This window comes from Stegostoma tigrinum, chromosome 3 (assembly GCF_030684315.1).
Source record: "Stegostoma tigrinum isolate sSteTig4 chromosome 3, sSteTig4.hap1, whole genome shotgun sequence".
NCBI classification, from domain to species: Eukaryota; Metazoa; Chordata; class Chondrichthyes; order Orectolobiformes; family Stegostomatidae; genus Stegostoma; species Stegostoma tigrinum.
In genome coordinates, this window is record NC_081356.1 from 127048357 (window position 1) to 127074494 (window position 26138).

Here is a 26138-nt window from a genome sequence, read left to right on the forward strand (position 1 = left end):
ACATCCTCTCAACACCCACCCAGTCAAAATTTCTCAGGATCTTACTTGTTTCCATCAGGTCAGGTACATAAATCCTTGGTTGAACATCTCATCAACGCAGCAGCTGCAACATTGAAGCACTCTTAGTGCTGAATCATAGAATCCCTACAGTGTGGAAGCAGGCCATTCGGCCCATCAAGTCCACACTGACCCTCCAAAAAAACATCGCAGCCACCACCCTATCACTGATACCCTGCAGTCACCGTAACTAATTGACCTAAGCCTGGTCACTGTGGGTCGCTTAGCATGGCCACCTGACCTAATATTCTACCTAACCTGCATATTTTTGGGCTGGGAGGAAACCTGAGCACCCAGAGGAAACCCACGAAGACAGTGGGAGAATATGCAAACTCCACACAGACAGTCGCCCAAAGATGGAATCAAACCCAGGTCCCTGGCACTCTGGAGCAGGAGTACTATCCACTGTACTACCGTGTAGCCCTGTGCTGGTATAAAGGCTGGATTTTGTACTCTGGAGTGGGCTCACAAACCGAATCCACAGATTTATGATCCCACAATGAAAATGCTACCTGGCTGACTTCTACCATTTTAAAATGGTACCATGAAATGAACATTATAATTGCGTATTGTTGACAGACAGTTTTTTTCGCTTGTAAATGAAACCTGAACCCCAAGTTGTAGAAAGAGAAGATAAAGTGAAACACTGCATGTTATTTTTGAACTTTACTTGTTTCCTTTAAGATGGAGCATACGGTCTTTGTAATAAGACAAGCCACACCATTATTATTGGTAAAGAGAAGACATTTTTAAGATAGATGCTCTTCACCTTCCTGTTACATGAAACTATCATTTTTATTTTTGGATAATGCCAGGGACCGACTATTCATGCAATAAAACAAAGAACCGCAGATGCTGGCGATCTGAAACCAAAACAGGAAGTGCTAGAGAAACTCAGCAGGTTTGACAGCATCTGTAGAGAGAAACACAGAGTTTACATTTCAAGTCCAGTGATCCTTCATTAGAGCAGAACATTCCGAGCTTGGTCTCCGATTTCCAGAGTTTTTTTTTGGTATTTTTGTTATTTCTTCAATAACAGAGAGGATACAGCAAGGAAACAAGCTCTTTAGACTAACCAATCCATGCTGAACATAATCCCAAAGTAAACTAGGCCCATATCCCTCCAAATCTTTCCTGTTCATGTACTTATCCAAATGAACATTGCAAATGTGCCAATATCCACCATTTCCTCAGGAGGTTCATTCCACATGTGAACCACCCTCCATGTAAAAAAATTGCCGCTCATGTCTTTGTTAAATGTCGCTCCTCTCACTTTAAATATTGTGTCTTGAACTCCCCCATCCGAGGGAAACGACATCTACCATTGACCTTAACTATACCCCTCATGATTTCATAAACTTCTAAAAGGTCACCTCTCAGCCTCCTACACTCCAGTGGAAAAAACTCGCAGCCTATCTAGCCCTTCTGTATATCTCAAACCCTTTCGATAGCCAGAGACTTTTCCCCAGGGCAGGATTGACTGCCACGAGGGGTCGTAGTTTTAAGGTGTTAGGAGCAAGGTATAGAGGAGATGTCAGGGGGAGGTTCTTCACCCAGAGAGTTGTGAGTGCATGGAATACTTTGCCAGTGGTAGTCGTGGAAGCAGAGTCATTAGTGACATAAGCGACTGCTGGACATGCACATGGACAGCAGTGAATTGAGGGGAATGTAGGTTAGGTTATTTTATTTTTGGATTAGGATTATTCCAAGGCACAACATCGTAGGCCGAAGGGCCTGTACTGTGCTGCACTTTTCTGTGTTCTATGTTTTCACCTGACAACATCTTGGTAAATGTCTTCTGAAATATGGACAGCACCTACAATCTCTTGGTCGCTGGATTGTGGGGGCAAGTCCGACCCCAGGAACTTGTACACAAAAGTCAGCATCGATACCTCTAGCACAGTAGATGAAGAATCCCCACAGCACGGAAACAGACCATTCAGCTCATTGTGTGAATGCCGACCCGCTGAAGGGCCACCCACCCTGACCCATTCCTGTAACTCTGCATTTTCCTGGTTGATTCCCCTAGTCTGCCCATCCCTGGGTAATTTAGCATGGTTAACCCAACTAACCTGCATTTCTTTAGGCTGTGGGAGGAAACCCACACAGACGCAGGAAGAACGTGCAAACTCCACACAGACAATCACCTGAGAGTGGAATCAAACCCGGCTCTCTGGCACTGTGAGGCAGCAGTGCTAACCATTGAGCCACCGTACCCGGTTTTTAAAGAAGCACTGCCTTTCAGATGAAATTTTAATCCAAACCCCCATAGGTGGATGCAAAACATACAGACAAAGATCTACAGCACAGAAAAAAAGCCCTTCAGCTCATTGAATCGGTGCCAGTCAAAAATAAATACCTAACTTTTCTAATCTCATTTTCCTGCACAATTATAGCTTCTTATGCCTTGGCATTGTAAATGTACATACAAATACTTCTTCAATACAATAAGAGATTCAGTCTCTACCACCATCATAGGCAGTGACTTCCAGATACCCACCATCAGGGTAATATTTCAAACAAGACAGGGAACATCTCCGCAGTGTACTGACCCAAACGTATCCCTCAGTTAGGCATCATAAAACAGCTTGTCATTATCGCCTATCTGTGGGAATTTACTGCAAGTATGAAAACCGGATGCTGCTTTTCCACCAGTACAATAATAGCTACACTTCAAAACATTCCGCAACGGCCTGGAAAGCACTCTGGAGTTGTGAAAGATACCATTTCCACCCCAAGTGTTTCAACTCTCTTTACACACATACAGAGCTTGAAGTGATCTGGCAACATTTGAATGTCTGCAAATAAGCCAACAAGTGTCACGTAACCTACTGAAAGCCACACAAAGCTAACTTTAGAAAGAGAAATGTGCACTTCATTGAATCAAATCTTCCACTTACGCTCCCTGTACACGCTTCCTTCAAGCCTTGTACTCTTACCAGGTTATAAACAAAGTAAAAGTGCCAGTGGGTGGCAAGGCAAATTGCTAAGATTGACACACTGTGCAAAGAAACAGTGGGGGTGTTCTATAATTCCACACACATCAAGCTCCTGACTGAAGTTGGGCCACATGGAAAGCAGCCAAGCAGCATGGAGGCACTTTATCACCTGGGGAAGGGAGAAATGAATTTGCAAATTCACGTGAAAGGCCATTTCATATCGTCAGGATATCCCAAAGTACATGGCAACAAATTAAAAGAGTTCTCACTATTACTACACAATTAATTAGGCACAGCAGGGTGGGCAAGCAACAATTGGGAACAAAAACCTGTCAACATGAGATAGTAGGAACTGCTGATGCTGGAGTCTGAGATAACAGGGTGTGGAGACGATGAACACAGCAGGCCAGGCAGCATCAGTGAAGCAGGAAAGCCGACATTTCAAGTCTGGGTTTCTGAAGAAGGGTCCAGACCCGAAACGTCAGCTTTCCTGCTTCTCTGATGCTGCCTGGCCTGTTGTGTTCACCCAGCTCTACAAGCTGTCAATATGTTTCTTTTTAGAAATTGTACTGATCCTGGGAGAACTGCTGGCCACAACGATTCTCAATTCTTTTTCTGTTGGCGTCAAAGGATCATTTACATCTCCTTAACGACCTGAGAGACAGCACCACTGATAATGCAAAGTATACCAGCCACGAATGTACATAACTCAGGTGTCAGAGTGGGATTCAAAATCTCGACATCTTGGTTTCAGATGGTGAGAATGCAGCTGACTTGAACTGAGCCACATTATTCACATCACTGTCAGTAATCAACAACCAAAGAACAGATTAGCCCCTTTAGTGGTGAAAGGACTGAGAAAGTGAGACAATTTTGGGAGATCTTTCAAGGCCTGAATGGACCCCTTCATGGCTGAAAGTTCCCACTATCCTATGATAAAGAATAGGGGATCCAAATTATGAAAAGATCCTTCCAACTGTCTCAATTTCAATTGAAACCTGAAGATGTACTTGAATTGGCTCACAAAAAGAACAATATCATCACCTGAAGAGATAATGGGAACTGCAGATGCTGGAGGATCCAAGATAACAAAGTGTGAAGCTGGATGAACACAGCAGGCCAAGCAGCATCTCAGGAGCACAAAAGCTGACGTTTCGGGCCTAGACCCTTCATCAGAGAGGGGGATGGGGAGAGGGAACTGGAATAAATAGGGAGAGAGGGGGAGGCGGACCGAAGATGGAGAGAAAAGGAGATAGGTGGAGAGGAGAGTATAGGTAGGGAGGTGGGGAGGGGATAGGTCAGTCCAGGGAGGACGGACAGGTCAAGGAGGCAGGATGAGGTTAGTGGGTAGGAAATAGAGGTGCGGCTTGAGGTGGGAGGAAGGGATGGGTGAGAGGAAGAACAGGTTAGGGAGGCAGAGACAGGCTGGGCTGGTTTTGTGATGCAGTGGGGGGAGGGGACGAACTGGGCTGGTTTTGGGATGCGGTGGGGGAAGGGGAGATTTTGAAGCTGGTGAAGTCCACATTGATACCATTGGGCTGCAGGGTTCCCAAGCGGAATATGAGTTGCTGTTCCTGCAACCTTCGGGTGGCATCATTGTGGCACTGCAGGAGCCCATGATGGACATGCCATCTAAAGAATGGGAGGGGGAGTTGAAATGGTTCGCGAGGGGGAGGTGCAGTTGTTTATTGCGAACCGAGCGGAGGTGTTCTGCAAAGCGGTCCCCAAGCCTCCGCTTGGTTTCCCCAATGTAGAGGAAGCCACACCGGATACAATGGACACAGTATACCACATTGGCAGATGTGCAGGTGAACCTCTGCTTAATATGGAAAGTCATTTTGGGGCCTGGGATAGGGGTGAGGGAGGAGGTGTGGGGACAAGTGTAGCACTTCCTGCGGTTGCAGGGGAAGGTGCCGGGTGTGGTGGGGTTGGAGGGCAGTGTGGAGCTAACAAGTGAGTCACGGAGAAAGTGGTCTCTCCGGAAAGCAGACAAGGGTGGGGATGGAAAAATGTCTTGGGTGGTGGGGTCAGATTGTAGATGGCGGAAGTATCGGAGGATGATGCGTTGTATCCGGAGGTTGGTGGGGTGGTGTGAGAACGAGGGGGATCCTCTTGGGGCGGTTGTGGCGGGGGCGGGGTGTGAGGGATGTGTTGCGAGAAATGCGGGAGACGCGGTCAAGGGCGTTCTCGACCACTGTGGGGGGATGTTGCGGTCCTCTTCCCATCTTCCCACTGCAGCATCACACAACCAGCCCAGCTCTTCCCCTCCACCAACTGCATCCCAAAACCAGCCCAGCCTGTCTCTGCCTCCCTAACCTGTTCTTCCTCTCACCCATCCCTTCCTCCCACCCCAAGTCGCACCTCCATTTCCTACCTACTAACCTCATCCCACCTCCTTGACCTGTCCGTCTTCCCTGGATTGACCTATCCCCTCTCCACCTATCTTCTTTTCTCTCCATCTTCGGTCCGCCTCCCCCCCTCTCCCTATTTATTCCAGTTCCCTCCCCCCATCCCCCTCTCTGATGAAGGGTCTAGGCCCGAAACGTCAGCTTTTGTGCTCCTGAGATGCTGTTTGGCCTGTTGTGTTCATCCAGCTTCACACTTTGTTATCATCACCTGAAGAACTCACATTTACCACAGCTTCAAGGAAATAGCCATCCTTTCTATGCAAAAGCACAGGGGAATGAGGTTAGAACAGATAGCTCCAATACAAAGCAAACACTGACACAGACCAGGATAATAAAATGTGAGGCTGGATGAACACAGCAGGCCAAGCAGCATCTCAGGAGCACAAAAGCTGACGTTTCGGGCCTAGACCCTTCATCAGAGAGGGGGATGGGGAGAGGGAACTGGAATAAATAGGGAGAGAGGGGGAGGCGGACCGAAGATGGAGAGTAAAGAAGATAGGTGGAGAGAGTGTAGGTGGGGAGGTAGGGAGGGGATAGGTCAGTCCAGGGAAGACGGACAGGTCAAGGAGGTGGGATGAGGTTAGTAGGTAGTTGGGGGTGCGGCTTGGGGTGGGAGGAAGGGATGGGTGAGAGGAAGAACCGGTTAGGGAGGCAGAGACAGGTTGGACTGGTTTTGGGATGCAGTGGGTGGGGGGGGGAAGAGCTGGGCTGGTTGTGTGGTGCAGTGGGGGGAGGGGACGAACTGGGCTGGTTTAGGGATGCAGTAGGAGAAGGGGAGATTTTGAAACTGGTGAAGTCCACATTGATACCATATGGCTGCAGGGTTCCCAGGCGGAATATGAGTTGCTGTTCCTGCAACCTTCGGGTGGCATCATTGTGGCACTGCAGGAGGCCCATGATGGACATGTCATCTAGAGAATGGGAGGGGGAGTGGAAATGGTTTGCGACTGGGAGGTGCAGTTGTTTGTTGCGGACTGAGCGGAGGTGTTCTGCAAAGCGGTCCCCAAGCCTCCGCTTGGTTTCCCCAATGTAGAGGAAGCCGCACCAGGTACAGTGGATGCAGTATACCACATTGGCAGATGTGCAGGTGAACCTCTGCTTAATGTGGAATGTCATCTTGGGGCCTGGGATGGGGGTGAGGGAGGAGGTGTGGGGACAAGTCTAGCATTTCCTGCGGTTGCAGGGGAAGGTGCCGGGTGTGGTGGGGTTGGAGGGCAGTGTGGAGCGAACAAGGGAGTCACGGAGAGAGTGGTCTCTCCGGAAAGCTGATAGGGGAGGGGATGGAAAAATGTCTTGGGTGGTGGGGTCGGATTGTAAATGGCGGAAGTGTCGGAGGATAATGCGTTGTATCCGGAGGTTGGTAGGGTGGTGTGTGAGAACGAGGGGGATCCTCTTGGGGCGGTTGTGGCGGGGGCGGGGTGTGAGGGATGTGTTGCGGGAAATACGGGAGACGCGGTCAAGGGCGTTCTCGATCACTGTGGGGGGGAAAGTTGCGGTCCTTGAAGAACTTGGACATCTGGGATGTGCGGGAGTGGAATGTCTTATCGTGGGAGCAGATGCGGCGGAGGCGGAGGAATTGGGAATAGGGGATGGAATTTTTGCAGGAGGGTGGGTGGGAGGAGGTGTATTCCAGGTAGCTGTGGGAGTCGGTGGGCTTGAAATGGACATCAGTTACAAGCTGGTTGCCTGAGATGGAGACTGAGAGGTCCAGGAAGGTGAGGGATGTGCTGGAGATGGCCCAGGTGAACTGAAGGTTGGGGTGGAAGGTGTTGGTGAAGTGGATGAACTGTTCGAGCTCCTCTGGGGAGCAAGAAGCGGCGCCGATACAGTCATCAATGTACCGGAGTAAGAGGTGGGGTTTGGGGCCTGTGTAGGTGCGGAAGAGGGACTGTTCCACGTAACCTACAAAGAGGCAGGCATAGCTGGGGCAGTTCGCAACAAACAACTGCACCTCCCAGTCGCGAACCATTTCCACTCCCCCTCCCATTCTCTAGATGACATGTCCATCATGGGCCTCCTGCACTGCCACAATGATGCCACCTGAAGGTTGCAGGAACAGCAACTCATATTCCGCCGGGGAACCCTGCAGGCAAAGCGTTCCATTTCCTTACTACTCTCTGAGTAAAGAAACTACCTCTGACATCTGTCCTATATCTTTCACCCCTTAATTTAAAGCTATGCCCCCTCGTCGTGCTCGCCGTCACCATCCTAGGAAAAAGGCTCTCCCTATCCACCCTATCTAACCCTCTGATTATTTTATATGTTTCAATTAAGTCACCTCTCAACCTTCTTCTCTCTAATGAAAGCAGCCTCAAGTCCCTCAGCCTTTCCTCGTAAGACCGTCCCTCCATACCAGGCAACATCCTAGTAAATCTCCTCTGCACCCTTTCCAAAGCTTCCACATCCTTCTTATAATGCGGTGACCAGAACTGAACACAATACTCCAAGTGCGGCCGCACCAGAGTTTTGTACAGCTTCACCATAACCTCTTGGTTTTGTGCTGTTAATTCATCTAATTTGTTGTGAATACTATGAGCATTTAGATAAAGTGTCTAGATTAGAACAAAACACATTCAGAACAGTACTTTTTTTTGGCTTTTGTGGGGTAAACCACACTTGACTGGACAGGGCATCAAAGCCCCTTGGACAGCACCTTCCAAACCCACTGCCACTTCCATCGCAATGGACGAGGGCAGCAGTCACATGGGAACACCATCCCCCTGCAGGTTCCCCTCTGAGCCACTCACCGTCTTCGTTTTTGAGAAGGATATCAGAGCTGAGGGACTCCAATTATAAGATCAGACAGGACAAACTGGATTTGATTTGCATTGGAGGTAGAGAGCTGCCCTTATACAAGTTTACAAAGTCATGAGGGATATAGACAGGGTTGATGATGGATGTCTTTTCCTTCGGAAGTGCGATTTCAAGACTTTGGGCACGTTTTTAAGGTTACAGGAGAGAGATTTAAAAAAGGCATGAGGGGCTTTTCTTGTTACACAGTGGGTGGTTCGCGTGTGGAATGAACTTCCTGAAGAAGTGTTGGATGTGTATATAGAGCATTTTAAAGACATTTGAATAAGTACATGAATAGGAAAGACCAAACCAGTAAAGGAAAAGTTGTCTTCATTCAGACAAGATGATTGGGAGGATATCTGATCAAGTGTTTCAATACCACGAGGGGCCTGGACAGAGTAGATGAGGACAAACTGTTCCCAGGAGCAGGAAGGTCGAGAAGTAAACCAAACTGGTTTAAGGTGATTGGCAAAAGAAGCAAAAGATTCTATGAGGTTAGAATCAGGAATGCACTGCTAGGGAGAGGTGGTGCAGGCAGATTCAACAGAAGTTTTAGAGATACATTTGGCAGAGAAAAATGGCATGTTTGGATGAGGGTGTGAGGCTAGCTAAATTGTTCTGGCAGAGAACCAGCATGAACTCCATGGCCCAAATGGCCTCCTTGAACCATTCTCATTGTAACTGCTGTATTGAACATTATCATTAAGTCTGCTTGGAGCTATGATCTAAAATGCACCCTATTTCAAGAAGAAAAAAATTAATCCTTGTCTTATTTTTTGTTTTAAAACCTTGCAATCTGTGCCCTGTGATTACTGGACCTTCTGCCAGTGGAAACTCCTCCTCTGTGTCTCCTGTCTAATGCCTCGTGATTTTGAACCCCTCCATCGCACAGAGTCATAGTCACACAGCATCGAAACAGATCCTTCAGTCCAACCAGTCCATGCCAAACATAATCCCAAACTAAAATAGTCCCACCTGCCCGCCCCTGGCCCATATCCATCTAAACCTCCTGCTCCTTATCTTAAGATTGTACCTGCCTATACTAGGGAGAAAAGCCTTTCCCTATCTGCCCTATCTATACTCCTCACAGCATTGCACGTCTCAATCAGGTCCTCCTGTAGCTGTTCCGCTTGAAGGAAAATAACTCCAGCTTAACTCGTCTCGCTCTTCATAGCTGACTCGCTCCAGCCTAGGTAACATCCTGGTGAACCTCCTCTGCACCCCCTCCAGGACAGTCACATCCTTCCAATAGGTCGGGAGCAGAGACTGCACACGGCTCACCAGCTGTGGCCTGGCTAACATTATATCATAGCTCATAAAATCATAGAGTTATAACATTATATCATAATGTTATATCCAGCCCTGCTTTTGCTTTCAATGCACACTTTTCACCTTCTACAAAGCACTCACAATTGGATCATTACTTACAAAAGGAGGAGGGTACTGAGGCCAACCACTGACTCTTACAGTGTTAGCATTGGTGCCACAGGCCAACTATAATTCAACTGCTTAAAGGGAGGTAATGGCCTAGTGGCATTATCGCTTGTCTGTAATCCAGAGACCAAAATAATGCTCTGGCGACCTGGGTTCAGATCCCACCAAGGCTGATATTAGAATTTGAATCCAATAAAAATCTGGAATTAAGACTTTAATGATAACCATTTGTCAGGAAAAACCCACCTGGTTCGCTAATGCCCTTTAGGGAAGGAAATGCCATCCTGACCTGGTCTGGCCTACATGTGGGTCCAGACCCATAGCAATGTGGTTGATTCTTAACTGTCCCTGAGCAATCAGGGATGGGCAATAAATGCTGGCTTAGTCAGTGACTCACTCATTCTGTGAATTAATCTTCCTAAAAAAAAAATCACTTACACTGTCTAATTAATTGCTTTGAGCTGCAATGCTATGACAGGGGCAGTGCCAACATGGCTAACTACACAAGGGTTTCATTTACAGCCAAGAGTCAACATGACATTTCTGAACTAACCACTATGGTTAAATGAACACCAGTCTGGTTCCTGCCTCCTCTTGAGCAGTAGCATGTGGAAATTTGTGAAATGCCAACAGAGACCTATTCACATTTCATTAAAGCAAAGGCAGAAAATGTTGAAAATACTCAGCAAGTATCCAGGGAGAGACAGACAGACTTAGTTTCTCCGGTTGGGAATCTTTCAGGAGAACTGGGAGATGGTACAAAGACTTAGCGGAGAAGGTGTAAATTAAGGCATGACCTTTGGGCCAACCTGCTCCTGAGTCACAAGATCGTTACAGCACAGAAGGTGGCCACTGTGCTTACACCAGCTCTTCAAACAAACATCATCACCATTCCAGTACCAGTCTCATGTTCCAGTGGCCACGTTCCTGAATTGTTATCCTTTTGGCATGTGGCCTTGTGGCACAGTTAGTGGTTATCCTACCCTCAGGTCATTGAGTACATTTAAGACTGAGATAGATAGGTTCTTGATTATCAAGGGGATCAAGGGTTACGGGGAGAAAGCAGGAGAATGGGGTTGAGGAACTTATCAGCCATGATTGAATGGCAGAGCAGGCTAGATGGGCTGAATGGCCTAATTTCTGCTCCTATGTCTTGTGGTCTTATGGTCTCTATGTCAGAAGCTCGGACTTCAGCTCCCATGCTAAGCCTGGTTGGATACGGAACAGCCATAGATAATACATTTCGGAAACAGACCCTTTGGCCCACTCGTCCATGCTGATGAAGTTTCCTAAACTGGATGAGTATACAAGATAATGAGAGGCATAGATAGATAGAGTTGATAGCCAGAGACTATTTCCCAGGGCAGAAATGGCTAACACGAGGGGTCATAGTTTTAAGCTGGTTGGTGGAAAGTATAGAGGGGATGTCAGAGGCAGGTTTTTTACGCAGAGAGTTGTGAGAGCATGGAATGCATTGCCAGCAGCAGTTGTGGAAGCAAGGTCATTGGGGTCATTTAAGAGACTGCTGGACATGTATATGGTCACAGAAATTTGAGGGTGCATACATGAGGATCAATGGTCGGCACAACATTGTGGGCTGAAGGGCCTGTTCTGTGCTGTACTGTTCTATGTTCTATGTTCTATGTTCATTTGCCTGTATTTGGCTCATTTCTCTCTAAGTCTTTCCTATCCACGCATCCATCCAAATGTCTTTTCAAGTTGTAATTGTATCCACCTCTACCACTTCCTCTGCCAGCTCTTTCCATACATGCACCAGCCTCTGTCTGAAAAAGTCGCCCCCATGTCCGTTTTAAATACAATACAATGCAGTACAGGAACAGTCCCTTCGGCCCACTGAGCCAGCACTGATTCTTAGTTAGTTAGACCCACGACTTATTGCCCTTGCATGGTTCCTATTCCTCTGTTCACCTCACGTGTCTATCAAGATATGCCTTAGAAGTTGCTAATGTGCCTGCTTCCACCACCTCCATTGGCAATGTGTTCCAGGCACCCACCACCCTCTGTGTGAAAAGTTTTCCCCACACATTTTACCGTCTCTCACCACAGGCTCACCATCCTCTGGGTGAAGAAATTTCCTATTCGTCTCAGTTCTAAATGGCCTGCAGTGTATCCTTAGACTGTGACTCCTGGTCCTGGATTTCGGGACTCCACTACCTGTGCTCGTCCCCTCTTTATTCAGGTCACAAAACATAGTGATGGAACAGGGCTTTGAGTTAGAGGGAAGGGACAGTGAGGGAGGTTCAGGACCAGGCAGTCAAATGTTGGAAGCAGACCTGTGTGAATGGTGTTATCCCAGGATTGTCACTGTAGGTCGGACCAGGTAAGGATGACAATTTCCTTCTCTAAAGGACATTAACAAACCAGATGAGATTTTCCCCAACAATTGGCAATGGTTTCATGGTCATCATTGAACTCTTAATTTCAGATATTTTTTTAAAAATTGATTTAAATTCAACCATTTGCCACAGCAGGATCAGAACCTGGATCCCCAGGGCATTAGGCGTGTCTCTGGATTAATATTCCGACAATAATACCTCTAGGCCATCACCTCCTTTGTGAAATTTGTGCACTACTTTACCAAAAGGGCTGTCAAGGCTGGGACATTCAGTAAATTCAAGGCTGCAACAGACAGGTTTTTAATCAGGGAAGAAATCACGTGTTGTGGGAAAAATCAGAAATGCGGAGTTGAGGGCTATCAGACGAGCCATGATCTCTTGAATGGCAGAGTAGACTCAACGGGCTGAATGGTCCAATTCCGCTACCACATCTTGTACTTTGCCTCATATCTCTGCTCAACATTCTGCCAATCCCCTCAAATCTGTGATCCCCACCCCAACTCAGATCCCTCCCTGAGTCCCCTATCCCTCCTCCCACTTCTCCACTAGGGGATTTAAAGGAGCTTCCCTTTCAATTGGTTTCTGCCTCCCTGTGCACGTGCTCAAACCCACTGACTTTACTTCAAACCCAGATTCAGCTTGGTCATCAGAATCCCTTTATCTGCAGCATGTCCCTCTAGACAAGTACATTAATCAACTGCTCTTCAGAAATGAACATCAAAGTGATCTCGTGGCGAGGGGACATCAGATCCAATTTTGACTCCAATTTTAGCAAAACAAAGAGGCAAGCTGAAGCCATGAGCATTTGTCTCTGCCCAATCTATTGCTGGGACCTTGTGCGCAGCAAAGAGCTGCAAATCCAAGGTGAGTAAGCTCATTCTTTATGCTCAGAGCACTGCGCAACTTTGCCTCGGAAGGTGGGTCTTTGAATATTTTTATGACAGAGGCGGATTGATTTTTGTTAGGCAGTGGGGCTCAAGAGTTATTGGGTTGGGGGAAGAGCATGGGGGAATGTGGAATTTAAAATACAAACCAGTCAATCATGATCTTACTGAAGGGCCGAATGGTCTATTTCTGAGCCTATTTCACACATTGGTACCTTCTACACCAAACTATTTCTAATTAACTGATCATGGCCATTTGTTCAGCATTGCATAGCAGGGAGAAACAGTAATGCCGCAGCAAACGTCACTAGGAAAGTAACCAAAAGAGCCACGTTAACCTATGAGGTTGCCAGTTCAAATCTCATCATGCTAGTCAGTAGAACTCTGAAATTGTCTCCCTAAACCACTTTGCCCCTCTCTCTTTCAGGCACTCCTTAAAACCCAAGGCCCCAACCAAAACTTTTTACCAACATCCTGCACCTCTCTGTTGACCTGGTGTCTAATTGTTCTTAATAATGCTGCTGCTTAATAAAATGTTAACCATATAAATAGATTGTGTTGTGGTAGTGAAATGCTGTTGTACATAAGCTTTATATTTTGGAGAAGGCCCTGGCACCTCAAACACTAACACAACATCCAAATCACCATTACTCCATTTGCCTCCTTCAACCTCTTTCTCTTTAACTGATCTAATCGTGACTGTTGAGATAGTTTAACTGTGTGTCCAGTCACAAGAGGTGATGGGGATGGAGACAGACATGAAAATGGGCTCTCTTAAGTTCTTAATTCTTTATAAAAAATAATAACCTTAATTTGAGCTGTCAACTGCAGAGGCCAGTTTCTGTCTAACCTGTTGCATTCCTTCCATACCTTAAACACCACTATCAAAATACCCTGCAATCTGTTATGTTTGAATTAAGAAAATGCCCTTGCTCAAACTTTTCTTCATGCTTGTAATTCCTCACCCAAGCAGTGTCCAAATCCTTTACATTTTCTCTTTACAATGTTGAATACAAAACTGCCCTACAGCCTTGGTCATTGTAAGAACTGCAGATGCTGGAGTCAGAGACAACAGTGTGGAGCTAAAGGAACACAGCAGGCCAGGCAACAGTGGAGCAGGAAAGTTGATGTTTCAGGTCGGGACCCTTCTTCAGACTTTCTGTCTTAAACGTCAACTTTCCGGCTCCTCTGATGCTGCCTGGCCTGCTGTGTTCCTTCAGCTCCACACTATGTTATACCCTACGCTCTTATTCATTATTGTGTCAGACAGGTTTAATAGAGGCAGCAGAAATCATTAAGGTTTAAGATAGAGCAAACAAAGAAAAATATTTAGACTGGCAGGGTGGGCTAATAACTGGAGAATACAGATCTAAGTTAATTTAAGAATGAAGGATCAGTGTTTTGGAAAGAGTAGATTTTGCTTTAAATGCAGCAACTTATTCTGGACAGGAATATGTTGCTTGAAAAGGGTGATAGTCTATAAATCTAGAACGATTTTAACTTTTTCTTGGAGTTTTATCAACTTAAAATGCTGTCTTTTGAAGTCATGTGAATCTGCACATGCAATTTCTTCTGCTTACTTGCAGTATGAAGTCTACTTCTATTCAAAGCAGAGTCACCTGAGTGTCTTTTGTTAAAAGCATGATGTATAATCTCATGTTTACTGATGCCAGATTTTGGCTGACACTAGCAAACCTGTTACCCAGATTTTATAAATCGTCACTAAACTTCCCATTTATTTGCATCAAATTCCAACACCAGTCACCCCCGGCCTCTGATATGAGGAACAGAAGCTGCTCAGGCCAGAAAACCTGGAATCTTCACCACTTCCAGCAGCATAATTAAAACTTCCCATAACTCCAAATCAGTGTTCTTCCTGCTAGCCAATTTTTAATGCAGTTGGCTACTCTACGTAATTTCTAATCTCGTAATCTCACCTGTGTCTGAATGGTACCTTATTATCCACTTTGGAATCTACGTTGGCCAGTTCTAACTAGTTTATCCGAATGCGTGGTCATTAAAACTTTAATTAGAGACTGTGCAACTTGCCAAACACAAATGTTAAATGAACTGGTCTTTAATTTACCAAATAGTTACTGACTCTTTCTATAGAATAAACATTACTGTGAGGACATTTTTGTTCTATGGCACACCCAATAACGTCCTGAAACTTAATTACTGGGCCTCAGCAATATCCTGTCTCTCTCCCCTGACTCGAGACTCTAGGATGTGTTTTGTATTGCTTGGGGCTCACTGACTTATCCATCATTTTTCTTTTCTCCTTCATAAATTCACTTGTCCACTTCCAGTCACTTCCACATCCTTCTCTATGAAAAATGAGGCACTTCATAAATGAAAGCGTACCATTTTTCAGATGATCCAGAACAGCATTGTATTTGTAATTTTACCCAGTATTCTAATCAAAAGAAACATATCACTTGGTAAATTCTACCTTTAACTGTACCATGAGTTTCATTCTTTATGAGGAGTTTCTGTAGTTACCTTTATGATTGCTTGAGCTCATCCAAAGCTCTGATGTCTACCAAATCCTGTTCACTCATCGTCTCTTTGCAAGGTGACCTAAATTGTCTCCTCATTCAGCAATGCCTCAGTTTTAAAATTCTACTCCTTTTATTTCAATCCCTCCATGATCTTACCCATCCCAAACTCTATGATGCTCTCAAACTTTACAGTGATTTCCTCTCTCCCCACTCAAGGCCTCTGTACTCCTTCAATTCAGTCTTATACATCTCCAATTATCATTCCTTGGAGATCATTTGTTGAGCTACCAAGCCCCAGCATCCTGTATTACCTTCTAAGCCTGTCAATTTCTTTCATCTTTTGAGACAGTTCTTAAAACCAACCTTTTTCACCAAGCTTTAATAGCTTCTACAGTGAAACTATATTTGACAATTCCTTTGCTCAACACCTGAGCAGTTTTACTGCGTTAACAGCACTACATAAATGCATGTTGTTGTTGCCAAGTGCTACAGAATCACTACGGTGCAGGTAGAGGCATTTGGCCCATTGAGTCTGCACTGAACATCCAAAGAACATTCCACCCAGACCACAACCTCGCAACCTATAACACCACATTCCTCACGGCTAGTTCTCCTAGCCTCCACATCCATGGACACTAGGGGCAATTTAGCATGAACAATCCACCTAACCTGCACATTTTTTGGATTGTGGGACAAAACTTATGCAGGCACAGGGAGAATGCGCAAACTCCACACAGTCACCCAAGGGTGGAATCAAACCTGGGTCCCTTGTGCTGTGAGGCAGCAATACTAACCACTGAGCCACCGTGCTGCCCTGATCAATGTGGCCAACAATCCAATTTATAAACTGTACCCAAGACAAACGTATGTAGTGACTCTGTAAAAATCTTGGTCCTAGTAAAATAGAGGTCAGAGTGTTCAGGGCCCATTTACTATGTAAAATGCAATAATGTCTTAGACTAAGTTGTAAGAGACTCTAAGTGTACAGAGAAAGGACTTAAGGCTAACATATGCCTGGCTCTTTTCACACCACCTGAAAAATTCTTGATATATTCCACCATATGGCCCTAAGACACAGGAACAGTAGACCATTCAGCCCATCAAGCCTGATTGATCACACACAAGGGGAACGACCTATCACCATCCACCCTGTCAAGTCCCTCAAGAATCGTTCTGTGCTACAGCTTTCTGCAGATTTTCTCCACTTAAACAATATTCATCTCTCCTATTCTTTCTATCAATGTACAAAAACAATACCATTGAAGGTCAGTGTGGACCTCATGGGCTGAATAGCCTGGTCAGGATTCTGTGATTTAGAACAGCACTACGGGAGTGCCGCACTGCTGGAAACTCAGTCATTCCGAATGAGAAATTAAACAGGATCAGTCCTCTCAGAAGGACATAAAAAATCTCAGTAATATTTTCAAAGGAGAGCAGGAGCGTTTTCCCTGATGTCCTGGCCAATATTTATCCATCAACCAGCATGTCTAAAAAAAAAGTCATCATTATAACATTGCTCCCTCTGTATGAATTGGCTATTACATTTCCATTACATCAGTGGCTGAACTTCAAAATGTATTTAATTAGGACGTCTCCAAGTTGTGAAATGCACTTCTTGGTTTCTTTGCGTAAGGCACCATAGGCTAAACTGCTGATTATTAACAATATTTAAAGGTATAATATGACCTCTTGTACCATGGAATTTTACCTTGGCATTAATAGATTTCAAAAGTCCATTCACAGCTTAAAAAACATTTTGATTGGGAACCAAAGGGCAACAATTGAAGCTATTTGGTCAGCTAAGCAGATGAAGAAAATATGTTTCAGGCAGTGAGTTGTTATGATCTGCAATGCACTGCTTGAAAGAATGTTTAGAATTTGGCTCAATCACAAATTTGAAAAGGGAATTTAATAACTATTTGAACGTTTTTAAAATTGCAGGTTAACGGGGAAAGTGCAAGGGGACAAAGTCTAATTCCACAGGTGCTCCGATGTCCCTACAGAGGCAAGTTGGGTCAAATATCCTTCCTCTTCCCTACATACTAACCTTTTACACAGCACAGTTTCAAGGAAATACAATGGGAGCAGTCACACGTTGCAATCATCTCCACAAATGAGGCAGTTCTGCTAATTAAACAGCCATCAGCAACTTTGCACTGTGCCTGATCGCGACACCAGCACACAAAACCAGTTCTTCCAGATAAACACACCCCACACAAAACTTCAACTAATACCAGGTTCAATTGGTATTCAGGAGAGCAACACACTGGCATAGCAGAGTGAATGGACTGTGCTCATAAACACACTGATATTAATCAGTTGAACTTCAGTAGCCTTTCTTACAGGTTGCCTGGAATCCAGCTTTTGGACTGCATAGTTTTGATGGAACTGCGCTCAAGCAGCTTAAAAACTGATCACACTGATATACCTCGGCACACAGCAGGGTCAACCAGAGAGGAAGTGTCGAGGGAAGTGGCAAGGGAAGCTTCTGAAGATTTGCATTTGCTCATACAGCCATTGTCCTGCTTTCAGTGAGGGCAACTTACCAACATCCAAAATAAAATCACTGCTTGGCTTTTCTTTTCACACTTCTGCCATTTTAAAGTGGAAGATCCTAAAATTTAAATGTGGTTCTGTAATAACTGGGAGGTGGGTGTGGGAATGGAGTAAGTATTAATGAGATAAAGTTTTCTTTGTGGTTTTTATAACTTTAAGGGTTGTTTCCCACTGAGCAGAAGAGGTCATGGAAAGATTTTGAAAAAGTATTCAGAGCATCACATTTTGGTAACAGAAACAAGGACAGGATTTATCCAATTAATGGTGGGGCCCTGGGTGGTGTTGTAGAACAGGGAGACCGAGGGGTTGAGGGACATAATTCTTTGAAATTTGTGTCACAGACAGGGTGGTTAATAAGATGCTTAGCATACTTGCCTTCTTTGTTCAGACTTCTGAGTACAGGAGTTGGCATGTCATGTTGAGGTTGTACAGGATGTTGGTGAGGCCACTTTTGGAGTACAATGTGCAGTTCTGTCATCCTGTTACAGGAAGGGCATTATTAAATCGAAGAGAGTTCAGAAAATGTGTGCCAGGATATTTCTAGGAAGGCAGAGTTTGAGGTATAAAAATAAGCTTGAAATGCTGGGTCCTTTTTCACTGGAGCTTAGGAGGTTAAGGTGTGACTTTATTGAGATTTACAAAATAATGAGGGGCATAGATCAGGTGAATGAAAAAGGGTCTTTTCCCTCGGGTGGGGGAGTTCAAAACTAAGAAACATATTTTTAAGATGAAAGGAGAAATATTTAAAAAGGATATGGGGAGCAACTTTTTTGGACAGAGAATGGTTTGTGTGTGGAATGAACTTTCAGAGAAAATGGTGGGAGCGGGTACAATTAACATTTAATGACATTTGGACAATTCATGACCAAAAAAGACTTGAAGGGATATAGGAGAAACGCAGGCAGATGGGACAAGTTTGGGAACATGGGTCATCATGAATTAATTGGACCGAATGCTGTTTGACTTTATGACTTCTGAGAGATGTTAACAGTTTCTTCCTGACAAATGTGAATTATCACTTATCTATTGGCAGGCGGGTCAGTAACCAGAGAACACAGATTTAAAAAGGACTGACCAAAGAACCACAGAAATGACAATGGAGAATGCATTTTTTGAAGCAAAGTGTCACTAATTATTTAGAACTCACTGCCTGAATAAAATAGATTCAACAGGAACATTTGAAAGGGATGTGTACAAATACTTGTAAAGGAAACAGTTGCAGGAATAAAAGCAGAAAAAACATAGAAAATAGGCCATTTGGCTCATTCAATACAATCATGGCTGATCATCCAATTCAGTCTCCCATTCCCTCTTTCTCTCCATATCCTTTGGCCTATTCAGCCCAAAGAACTACATCTAACTCCTTTGAAACAATAGACAATAGGTGCTGGAGTAGGGCATTCGGCCCTTCAAGCTAGCACCACCATTCATCATGATCATGGCTGATCATCCACAATCAGTATCCTGTTCCTGCCAATAGACAGGAAACATTTGACATTTGACCTCAATTGCATTCTGTGGCATAGAATTCCACAGACTCGCCTCCCTCTGGATGAAGAAACCTCTCCTCATCTCCGCCCTTAATGACCTAAACAATGTCCTTAGATAATGACCTCTTAGTCTGGACTCCCTGGTCACTGGGAACATCCTTCCTGCATTTATCTTGTCTAATCCTGTTAGAATTTTATACGTTTCTATGAGTTTCCCTCCCCAAACTGCCCCTTCTCCTAAACCCCAGATGATATAGTCCTAATCGATCCAATTTTTCTTCTTACATCAGTCTCTCCATCCCAGGAATCACTCCAGTACTACAGGAAAGAGCAGGGAGAGTGAGACTAATTGGATAGTTCCATCAAAGCGTCCATGACTGACTGGATTCATAAAGTGCTGTTTCATTCAATGGTAAACCAGCTGAGATTGCTTGTAAACACACTATCTGCCCTTTGCAACTACTGTAGCTTTAAGTCCGGGGTCCCACCAGTATTATAACAAGTTATAACCCTCCAAGTTAACCAACCTCCTGACTTGGAACTATATCCTTCGCTGTCACTGAGGTCAAAAGCATGAAACTCCCTCCCTAAAAGCTCTGTGAGTGCCCCTATGCCCTGTGAATGGCAGCAAATCAGCATTACCACCTTTTTCAGGGCAATTAGGGATGGATACAGCTGGCCCAGCCAGGAACGCTTACATCCCAAGAATGTATGAAAGGAAATGGGGGATTGGAGGCATTGTTCCACTTTGTGACTTTTTAAGCTGTGCTTTCTGACTTTGGTTTCACCTCAGAGAGGAGTCACGTTCCAACTTACCACTTTCCTGGTTCAGCAAGCGGCCGTTGGAATTGTACCACTGAATCTGCGGCTCAGGGTTGCCACTTACATTGCAGTTCATCGTCACGCTGACTCCCTCTTTCACAATGATGTGATCCAGGCGGGAGGTGATGAACGGCACCCATCCTGCCCCCTGCTCCGTCATGTTTCCACTACTGCCATTTCCACGTTGGGCAACGACATACAACCAGCAGCTGACGGTCAGCAGGAAGAACCTGCCATGCAAGCTAATCAGCACAGGCATCCTCCTATCAGGTTTTTACTTGGATTTGCTTGCCATTAAACATTTGCGTAAGGGATACCTTTTCCCCATGTTAAGATGCACGCAGCGTTTCCACTTAGATACAGGCTATGGCTTGCAAATTTTAATGAGCCATGTTCAAAATCGATTCAACCTAGAAATTAAAAAAAAAACTTTCAAATGGGTGCAAGAACAGAGAAGCATGCTTTGCACAAATATTTGAAGGTGACACGACAAGTGAACATTAACTGCGAACAAAGCCTATGGGGTCCTGGGCTTTATAAACAGATGCACAGAATACAAAAGCCGGAAAGCTGCACAGAAGCATAGAAAATAGGTTCATAAAATCCCACAGTTCAGACCAGGCCCTTCAGCCCATCACGTCTGTACTAACAACAACAACTACTCTAACCTAGTCACACTTTCCAGTACTTGACCCATAGCTTTGAATGTTAATCTCAAAAAAGAAGTTGGTTTGGCCCCAGCTAGAGAGCTGTGTCTTAATTCAGGTGCCACACTTGAACAAGGACATGAAGAATTTGGAGAACTTGCAGATGGGATTTGCCTGAATAGTACCATGCATGCAGTTGCATGGACAAAACAAGGCAGCCTAGATTGTTCTTCTTAAGACAGAGACAAGAAGGAGGACCTGAACGAGATTGTACAGAGGTGTTCGAAATAATGAAGGGTTTAGGCTAAGTAAAAAGAAAATTCCTACTATTGAGTGAGGTGTAGATATTCAGAGAGTACAGTATTGAAGTGACTAGCAAAAGAGCCAGAAACAACACAAGGGGAAAACAAACAACTTGCATAACATGTGATAAGGTGTTGTAACACAGTGCTTGATTCAATGTTGCAGGGCAGCATCATGGTAGGTCTAAAAGAATATTTAAAGGGGATAAAAATTTGAAGGAATGTGGAGGAGGGCCTGCAACTGTTCTTCAAAATAGCCGGTGTAGACTCAATGGGGCTGAGTATCCTCGTTCTACTCTGAACAATTTTAAGGTACATATATAAACACCTCAGAACTCAGATACCATTAAACCGAATCTAATTTCTTTCCACTGTGCCTGTTCCAAGCTCTGAACAATTACGGTAGGTCTCTCACCAGAGACAGTGAGTGAAAGGACTTCAGATTCATTACAAAAGTTTGCTTGTAAAACAAAGCATATCAAAGATCACAAAAGAGTGTGTTAAAGCCGTACTGACATGAAAAATATTGGCTGTTTCAGTGGTAGGCTACACAGCTAACATATGCAATGATCTATACCAGGTATTGGCTATATCAGAGGATATACTCAATTAGGAATATTGAAAGAATCTACTATATAAATCGAGGCCATTCAGTTCCTTGTATCTGTGCTTACCAAAAAGAGCTACTTGTCAAATCCCATTTCCCAGCTCTTGATCTATAACCTTTTAGGTTATAGAACCTTAAGTGCATATCTAAATATTATGTGGCACATAGAACAGATTAGATATGCAACCTGATATGATAAATATGTCCCTATGGGAAGCATATCGTGACATTGCATTATCAAGGGGGCTATGTAAGATGCTGATACATATAAAGCATACATGACGATATTTTATACAGGTTATTCATGTATATCGCATGAATCTGTTGTAGTAAATGCAAGCTTATGGAGTGTGTGGAGGTGTTAAACAGCCTATTCCTTACTCTCTGTGTATAATGGGAAGCAGGTAGCGTTAGCTGACAGTAACGCAGGTTACTCACCAGCTGATTCCTGTCCTACACAACGGCAGTACTTTGTCCTCGTTCTCCTCTGCATGCACCAAGCTTCGGAAGACCAAGTTCCCCTCCTTTCAGTCTCTCATTGCACTCGTTCTGTAATCATTCACGGCGCGTTTAGTAAGCATTTTTTTTAAAAATTAGAGGTTAATTGATTCGATCCTGTCTAGCTGTGTCTCTATCTTTTTTTTCTAACTTGTTGCAATTTTGCTTTCTGCATTGAGCAGTCACCCCTTCCCCTCTCCCTCTCCCTCTAACTGGAGGAGCTGATACCCCTGAACTGGGTTATTTTTTAAAGTGACTGAGATGCGTCTCAGCGCTTCTGCTGCCTCCGCTACACTCACTCACTGACGGCACAGTCAGACCTGCCGCCCGGGAGGCTGTATATAAACATCAGCGCCCAACCACCGGCGGCTGTGGCAGGGACCGCCCCATAACCTGAATGACCTGCATCTTCACTGCGCGTAGAGCGCCGCCCCAACCCGGGACTCTGATTGATCAAATGCGCGCACTCCTGCCCGCCCCTTCCAACCCTCGCCCTGGAAGCTGGTTATTGAAGATGCGCTACATTCCTGCCCAACTGTCGGTGCTGTGCGGTGGGTTGATGGGCACCGGGGTCTCTCAATCCATAATCCCAAATGAAGGATTTGCATTTATGTAGCGCCTCAGGACCTCGCAACGCAACCAAAGAAGTACTTTTAAAGTCCAGCCACGCAATAAATATGGGAAGTGTAGCAGCCAATTCGCTCTCAGAAAACTCCTGATAGCCATGACACGACACTCAGTTAATTAGCTTTTCTTCGGTGATATTGCTAAATGACATTTTTCTTTATATGATGTGTGCTTTTATGTTTGGCCAACATTTATTGTACTTAGTACACTTCACTGGACAACAGAGCAGTGCTGTGAAAGCTTGTGATTTCAAATAAAAAGCAAAAGAACTGCGGATGCTGTAAATCAGGAACAAAAACAGAAGTTGCTGGAAAAGCTCAGCAGGTCTGGCAGCATCTGTGGAGGAGAAAAGAGAGTTAACATTTCGGGTCCAATGACCCTTCCTCTGAATAAGTTCTGAGGAAGGGTCACCTGACCCGAAACGTTAACTCTGATTTCAAATAAATCCTGTTGGACTATAACCTGGTGTGGTGTGACTTCTGACTTTGTCCATCTCAGTCCAACACCAGCACCTCCACATTGTAGCACTTATTATAGTGAATAAAAATGAGAAAAGACCTAGATTACAGGATGATATTAGACCAGCAGGTCAAACAGACTGAACAAATACAAATGGAACTTAATCCTGGAAAGTGTGATGTGATGCAATTGAGGACTCCAAGGGAGTACATGTCAAAATGTTAGGACCTTAGGAAGTACAAAGAATCAGAAGAGCCTTGATGTACATCTCCACAGATCCTTGAAGTCAGCCAGACAGATAGATAGGTGGTTAAGAAGGCATATGGGATATTTGTCTTCATTAATCAAAGCTTTACATTCAAGAGCAGGGAACTTACGCTGAGCTGTATAAGACATTGGGGTTAGGAGACAACTAGAGCACTGTTTGCTGTTCTAACCACCATACTAGAGGAAGTACGTCATTGAAAAAGAGAGAGTGCAGAGGAGATTTACCAGAATGTTGCCTGGGCTGGTGCAATTCAACAATGAAGAAACGTTAGATAGGCCGGGCGTGTTTCCTTCAACCAGGGAAGACTGAAGGTGTGGTGGGAGAGTCCTGATTAAGATGCACATAGATATGAGGGCATAGACAGGGTAGGCAGGGAGGTAACATTTCCCTTTTGTCGAGGGGTCATTACTGGAGGAGGTTTAAGGTAAGGAGGAGCAAGTTTAGAGGGGACTTAAGTGCATTTTTGCACCTAAAGGGTGGTGAGTATCTGGAACTCACTGCCTAAAGAGGTGGTCGAGGCAGAGATAGAGGTAGACCGTCAACTTAATTTAAATGAAGAATTATTTAGGTGAGCAACTGAAACACCATAACATATAAGGCTACATGCTAAGTGCTGGAAAGGGTGTCTAGAATGAATAGTTGTTTGATCACTGGCATTGACACAATGGACTGAAGGGCCTTTTGCCATGCTGTTAAATCTCTACAACTCTATCCCTAATTATACTTTGGCTTCCTAAGGTTATTTCAGAAGGTCGTTGTAGGTTAACCACAATCTGAGAGTCTGGAGTCACATGGATTGGACAACCCAACTCAGAGATCAAAATTGCACAGACGGAGCCACACTATCTGACTCCTTAAGACAAGCAAAGATTCAAACATGAGGTAGTCCCCTCCAGACTATCCGAACATTCAGAAAGATCATTGTTATTCTGTATCAAAAGTCCATTTGCCTACCTGAACACACTAGAGCGCTACTGAGGCAGCACTGCACTGGCAGAGGTGCTGCTTCTCAAGTGGATATTAACCTGAGATCCCTTGTACCTCTCAAGGGGATGCAAAAGATCCCACAATATTACTTTAAAGAAATGTTTTCTTTGGCCAAATTTATCCCAAAATCAGCTCAGAGAAAACAGACATCCATTGTTACATTACTGTTTCAAGAGTTTGCTGTGCACAAATTAGTTGCAACATTTCATACATTGCAACAGGAGTGATACTGCAAAAATACTTCCTTGGCTATGGGACATGGTATTGAAAAGTGACATATAAATGCAAGCCTTTCTTAAACCGATATGCCTTGACACCTTCACCAAACAAAAATCCAGTCTTAAAATAAATTGTTAAATCTGACATTGGTACTTTTATGTTTATCTAAAATATTAAGGCATGGGGGTGAAGACGGATTTGGGTTAGGCACTAATAATTATCTCATTGCATTGCAGAATTTGCTCAAGGGCTAAATGGTTTCTTCCTGTTCCTATGTTCAGGCAATAGATTCCTGCACAGAATATTTATAATTTTCAAGACAAGAAACAGAAAATTGTGGAGAAACTCAGCAGACCTGGCAGCATCTGTAGCAAGAGAAACACGAAGTTTTGTTTTGTGACCAAACCTGCTGAATTTCTTCAGCACTTTCTGATCTTCTTTCAGATTTCACAGCATCTGCAGTTTGCTTTATTATAATTTTCAAGATCTTGCTTGAAGGAAGCAAGACAAATTTTCTTATTGATGGAAAAATGAGAGATGGATCTAACATTGTGGGAGGACCTATTCTGTAAACCAGCGAGTTGGATGAACTTAGTTGAGTGATATGTAGCTTTTTTCGCAGACACCTCAAAACATCATAAAGTACTTCACAGATAATGAAGCACGTTAGGATTATTAAATAATAACTGCTTTAATATGGGGAAACATAGCAGCCAAGTTAAAATCTGCAAACTTGCAGAAGGAAAGCACAAGCATATAAATGATGGATATCTCTGTGTTGTGTGTTGATTGTGGGTCAAATGTTTGACAGGATAAGAAGGAGAACTCTCTTGACAGGCATCATGCAATCTCTTACAGCCAGCCAACTGGGCAGACAGAGATTCAGATTCATGTCTTTTCTGAAAGACAGAGATTCAGACAGTGAAATGATCCAAGGAAGACATACATTTGAAAAGCTACTTTCACCAGCTCAGAGATAGTAGGAAGTGCAGATGCTGGAGAATCTGAGATAATAAGGTGTAGAGCTGGATGAACACAGCAGGCCAAGCAGCATCAGAGGAGCAGGAAAGCTGATGTTTTGGGCCTAGACTCTACTTCAGAAAACAAATTCATCAGCTCAACTAATTCCAGCTGTCCAATGTTGTAATGTGGGATAGTGCAATACCCCTTCAGCCAACTTACATGCTCCAAGAATCTATAGAGTGCAACTTGAAGCTGCAACACTTTAGTTTCAGAAGTAAGATTACCCCTGGCTGTGAACTACGGCTGACACTAACTGGAAA

General features: G+C 44.4%; 1 protein-coding gene across 1 annotated transcript in view; it reads right to left on the reverse strand.

The window, feature by feature from the left end:
* mfap3l (microfibril associated protein 3 like) overlaps window positions 1-22609 on the reverse strand; it is a 37770-nt gene extending 15161 nt beyond the window's left edge. Inside the window, exons 1-2 of the mRNA XM_048526888.2 lie at window positions 22236-22609; window positions 20236-20651 (exon numbers count right to left, since the gene is read on the reverse strand). Coding sequence (XP_048382845.1) covers window positions 20236-20500 — 265 coding nt within the window. The 5' untranslated portion in view covers window positions 20501-20651; window positions 22236-22609. The remainder of the gene's footprint in view (window positions 1-20235; window positions 20652-22235) is intronic.
* Between the last annotated feature and the right edge of the window lie 3529 nt (window positions 22610-26138).